The sequence below is a fragment of the Bactrocera tryoni genome, chromosome 2 (assembly GCF_016617805.1).
Source record: "Bactrocera tryoni isolate S06 chromosome 2, CSIRO_BtryS06_freeze2, whole genome shotgun sequence".
NCBI lineage: Eukaryota > Metazoa > Arthropoda > Insecta > Diptera > Tephritidae > Bactrocera > Bactrocera tryoni.
The window spans coordinates 46,244,929-46,250,586 of NC_052500.1; the positions used below are offsets into that span (position 1 = coordinate 46,244,929).

The following is a 5,658-nucleotide window of genomic DNA, read 5'->3' on the forward strand; positions in this document are numbered from 1 at the left end:
GAACTTAGATCTTCCTTAGCCTTAATTAGCCCATTTTTACACTGTGAGATAGGAATTTCATTATAATATTATATACCTCATTAAGTTGAATTCGGTCTTATAGGTTCCGAGATACATATGTGATTTCACTTGAAATAGGGTGGTGCCAGACCCAATGTCTAATTTTGACCCCGGTTATTATAACGCTGTGTAATACCACCTCGGTGGTCAATTCCAAACTCTCTGAAGTTTTTTTTGTTATTTTTTTATCTTGCTTTCAGTAATTTTCAATACTACCGATATAAGGGTGGGGTTACGATCCGATTTCACTTATTTTCACACTGTCTGTAGAGGTTCTTATAGGATTTGTCCTGAGCGAAGTTTGTTATTTTATCTTGAATGGTTTGAGCGATAAGTACATGAAACTTATTAGAGGCAGGGTCCACGCCCATTTTTTTTCATACATTTTAGCCCGCAGGTGCCACTTTTTACTGTAATGCCCTGTGCCAAATTACAGTTACGTGTATGTATATCTTAATTTAGTGTTAAGTTGAGGGTACTTCATAAGTATTCCTTTAATAGCGTTTTGCGGACGCGGCAGTGGTGCGATTATGCCCATCTACAAACCTTTTTCTAAGGAATACTTATATCAAGTTTCATTCCATATCTCAATTTTTACTCTACACACGTTACAGCTTGCATTTACAGGCAGATGGACGGACATACAGGCATCCAGATTTCGACACGTACTCTGTGGCAACTCATTGCAATAATTTAAAAAAGGGAAACTAAAAATTTGGAAATCATTAAAGGATTTATAATTTTTGCTTCAAAGAATTTGTATAAAATTTCGTATTATAGTAGCGAAAGTTGGAAAAGGCTTACGGTGATTCAACATCAACTAATAAAAATATTGAAAATAGTTCGGCAAGTGTTAGAGAGATGGCAAGAGAGCTCGACTCTCTCGCGAGCTCGTTCGGATGATGTTGGTGTTTTGGGTATGAAATGCGTTTTTGCTCGACTCGTCTCGATTAAGCTGAATTGTTTTTCGAAAAGAGTATCGTAAACGGGTCTTCTTGGACATGCTTGATCGTGCGAATTCCATTCCCACATGCATTGAGAGCATTATAACTGCCTAAGAGGTAAGGGTTTATGAGTTTGAGATTCAGAGAAGTCAACAAATTTTCAGTCGATCGAGGAAAGAAAACAAAATTCGCTAAAGGATCTGAAGGCTACCCCAAAAAGTGCTTATGAAAAGTGTTTCATAAAAAAATCGTTGACATAAGTGTATTACATCTGGTGGAGATTACTTTGAAGGCGACAACATATATATTTTTATGAATAATTAAATATTTTGCGTTTAGAATTTCTGGGTACCGTTTTGTCACAATGTATACTCGTAGTACCACGTTTTGTGATATTTTTGCCAATTAAATAAGGTATTTTATAACCACACCCAAAATCTGCAAATCAGTCTAATCATTGAATATTTTCCCGGTATTTTCACAAAGATGAGGATATTTACTACTCTGGACACTTTCATAATGATCACACTCGGAGGCTGATGAATTGCCTTTCTTGTACATGAATGTGCCTGCTACATTAGTTTTTGAGTAGTTACAGGTAACCTCAATACAATAAGATCCAAACGAACAGTTTTGACATAGCGCCAGACCACAACCGACGAAAGCTGCACGTTCGTTTGCAATGGCAGAGAAGTGGCCAATAGCATGCCAGTCTGCAGCGCTGAAATGGTACGAAAGTCATTACGTTTCAGATTTTAAAATATTTACACCCACCCTTTTGGAAATTCTTCTACCATTTTATTTCCATCATCCACCAATAAATATTCGCTCCACCAATCATCCACCGCCTGCACTACCACATTTGCTACCGTTTTTGGCTTTACACTTGTGCCCATTATATGGAGATTTTGACCGGAGCCTGGAAATCGCTCAGTAGAACGACAGGCGTCATGCTTCATATTACAGCGTTTTGCATGATGTCCAGCTATGTACGCTAACTCGCTATCCCAAATTATTTCACGCATGCGCGCGGCTTTAGGAAATTTTTCACCTCCTTTGAAAGTTTGTTCACCCCCTGCTAGTTTGTTACGGTACTCATTGTGTCGATCGACATACATACGCTTTATTTTGTCTGTCAATGGCAAAAGTCCAAGGAGTTCCCCTGCCCTAGGCTTAGAATAGAGATTAGTGCTGTAGACATGTACTAATAATATACTATATATACAAGAACACTTACCACATCATCCTGATTACACATAAAATGTTTTTTAGTGCCACATAACTCCTTCTGCTTATCACAATAATAATAAGCATTGACGGAAACGCAAGGCCATATCGTAAAAGCGACAAAATAAAAGCCAATGTTTAGAACATTTATCATGCTATTGTACTGATGGCCTTGCACGCATATATGTAAATAATTGAAATTATATTAAAAGTTGCAAATAAAAAAAAATTAATATTTCACTTCAAATTAGATTAAAATTTCATGGAGAATGTGTAAGTAGCATTTGTGAGAGATTTAATAAGTAATAGGATTATTAGGATGTGTCAAGAATTCAAAAATAAGGATTCGAGAAAATAATCGATATAATTTCCGAAGTGTCATTAGGCTCGACAATTAAAAGGATGCACGGATATCAATATAAATATTTGGCATAGAATTTTTAAAATATAAGTTTATTTCGGTTTCATACCTTTTAATGATTAAGATTTAAGGTCATTACAGAAGTGATTGATGAAAGTCATTATAAGGTTTAGAAATTTTCAAAGACCACTAGCCGCTGATTTTGCTTATTAAATGAGTATTGCGGAAAAAGGATGTGTAGACATATTCGTCCCGTTCGACAATCTAGTTATTATGCTAGTTATATTGTATAGAACGCTTATGAGCTTTATGAGCTACAAAGAAACCTTAGATTAATGTAGACGATATTAAGCTTTGTTTATAATAAATGATGATGCAAAAGCCGGTAATCCGAAACCAGGAATGCAGTCTTTCAATTCAATCAACAAACAAGACAATTACTGGAGGCCCGAAAAACTATAAAAAACACAAACCAACAGTTGAAATATATTTTTTATAACTTCAAGGTTTCAAGATAATCCATAATATACATACATACGTATGTTGCGCTTTTATATTTCGGGATTCGAGAATCTTTTCCGCGTCTTGTACTCTCGGCAGCACATCTTCTTTCGAAATTATGGTCAAGAGCAGCGCCTATGTTGAATCGATATGTCGAAAAAAATACATCCATCCTCACTACAAGCATTTGTCGCAAACAGAGTGTCCGAAATCCAAGAGTTGAGTGACAAAGTGCATTGGCGACATGTGCCAACGAAACAAAATCCTGCAGATCAAGTGTCTCGGGGTTGTAACGTAGACGAATTCGAATAATTCGACATGGTTTCGCGGTCCACAGTTCCTCCTAGAAGACCCTGCATTATGGCCAATTAATAACCACTTCCAGCTCTCACCAGAAGACGAAACATTAGAGAAAAAGAAAAATACATTTACACTAATTTCGACTACTGAGAAAAATTCAATATTGGACCTTATTGAAAAATTCTCTTCTCATAAAAAATTGCTTCGTGTGGTCGCATATATGTTACGATGGATCAGACGACCACCAAAATACTCCATGGGACAGAATCTGACATCAGAAGAGTTAAACTTGAGTTTTCTAAAAATTGCACAGGTGATCCAACATTCAGGATTTTCGGATGTTAATAAAAAATTGCATAAAGGCACCACCCTACTCGCAAACTTGCAAACACTCCACCCGTTTTTGCATGAGTACTCGGATATGTCGCTGTCTTTCAAATTAATCCGAGTAGGAGGTCGCCTAATAAATGCACCTCCCCCATATGATGCCAAATTTCCGCTTTTATTAAATAAAAGTTCGCACTTCATTATAACTTATTTACGGTTTCTGCACATTCGAAATCACCACGCTGGGGCTAAAGCGTTGCTTGCGCTTCTTCGAGAACGCATATGGCTAATTAATGCCCGAGAAGCTTTCAGTAGAACCGTATGAAACTGTATACATTGTGTTCATTACAAGCCGAAGTTGCAAAACCAAATAATGGGAAATTTGGCAGTCGAAAGACTTCGAGCACTACGGCCATTTTATATATGTGGCGTAGATTTTTGTGGTCCGATATACACAACTTTATAAATACGCTGTCGACCATCCGTAAAAACATATAAGTATTGCAGTTTTCGTTTGCTTTACTTCCAAAGCAGTACATTTAAATTTAGTTTCAGACCTGTCAACTAATTCATTTATTTTAACCCTAAAAAGGTTCATTGGTCGCCGAGGAATGCCCCAGAAGATGTTCAACGACAACGCAACCAACTTCGTCGGCGCCGATCACAAGCTGCGCGTGCTGAAGGAGGCATTTCTGGCCCAGGCAACGGACCAAACGAAGGGTTCAGCTTCATCTTTATACCACCGCGGGTACCGCACTTCGGTGGATTATGGGAGGCCGCGGTGAAGTCCGTCAAACATCTTATCGTTTGCGCAATCGACAACGTGCTCCTCACACCAGAGGAGCTGTAAACACTGTTGGCCGAAGTGGAGGCCATCCTCAATTCTCGGCCCCTAAATGGAGCCAGGACTCCATCGACGGCGAAGCGTTAACTCCAGCACATCTCTTAATAGGGGATGGACCCAATTCATTGCTGCGAGAGATGGCAACTTACTTGCTGTCTCCAGAAACAGTTTTAGCGACAGTAGTCCAAAACATACCTGACGGGTCTTCAGGATCGCACAAAATGGTTACACCCGAAACGGAATCTGCAGCCCGGCGACCTCGTCCTACTACCGGAAGTATCAACCGGAGTTGACACATTCCCAATTTTTTGCGAAGACGATGTAAAATGACTTCGGCAATGTCTTTTTTGTTCGTATCCCATAATTGACGCGGATTTGAAGGCTGATATGTCGAAATGATTATAACGAAAAGTGTGCGAACTTCATTTTCATTCCAGTAATTAACGTGTTCCAGCAATTGTAATTGCTGGCTTACTTCTCCAAACCTTGCACACACCGTACCATTCACAGTAAGCAATGACTCAAATAAAGTTGAACCGCGTACATTAATCAATAGCAACCGAAGGTAAAAGCAATCGTCGTTTTTCGGACGGATTGTGTAAATTCGTCCTAATGCATTAGTTGAGAACATATCTGGATTTCAATCTACTGGTTGGCCTTGCTTTCTGCGCAACTATTCCTTCGACGATTCATTCCATGTATAATATCAGGGTATTTCCGAATAGAGCAACGTTCTCGTAAATGGATCACTGACGAAAGTTGAGAAAAAACTCGTCAATGTTAATTTTGTTGCTGGCGGTGTTTCCACTGGCTGTAGTATTCTTTGAGTTGAAATACACATTAATATAAACACATAATTAGCATGGTTTGAATTTGGTTAGCATTTTCTTTGATGTTTAAAATGAAAAAAGTTGTTGTAGTGACATAACTACAATAGTTGGACATATGCTACCGCAGAGTTTTTTGTAGACATTATGATGTTCTTCAATATTGTTGTACATTATTTTGTTCTATCGCTAATAGTTTCGGCAGCGCATTCGACGAAAAACATTTTAAGACTAATTTTTCTACACTTTCGGTTACATTGTTCAAAT

The 5,658-nt window shown here is 38.2% G+C and overlaps 1 protein-coding gene across 1 annotated transcript; it reads right to left on the reverse strand.

Annotated features, from left to right (window-relative positions):
* Window positions 1-1,354: 1,354 nt before the first annotated feature.
* Window positions 1,355-2,437, reverse strand: LOC120769166 (antigen 5 like allergen Cul n 1-like). Its single transcript, XM_040096051.1, has 3 exons — window positions 2,242-2,437; window positions 1,779-2,176; window positions 1,355-1,725 (listed from the first exon to the last, which is right to left on the reverse strand). Exons 1-3 carry the CDS (start codon window positions 2,383-2,385, stop codon window positions 1,455-1,457), a joined length of 813 nt encoding a protein of 270 aa, XP_039951985.1. The 5' UTR covers window positions 2,386-2,437; the 3' UTR covers window positions 1,355-1,454.
* Between the last annotated feature and the right edge of the window lie 3,221 nt (window positions 2,438-5,658).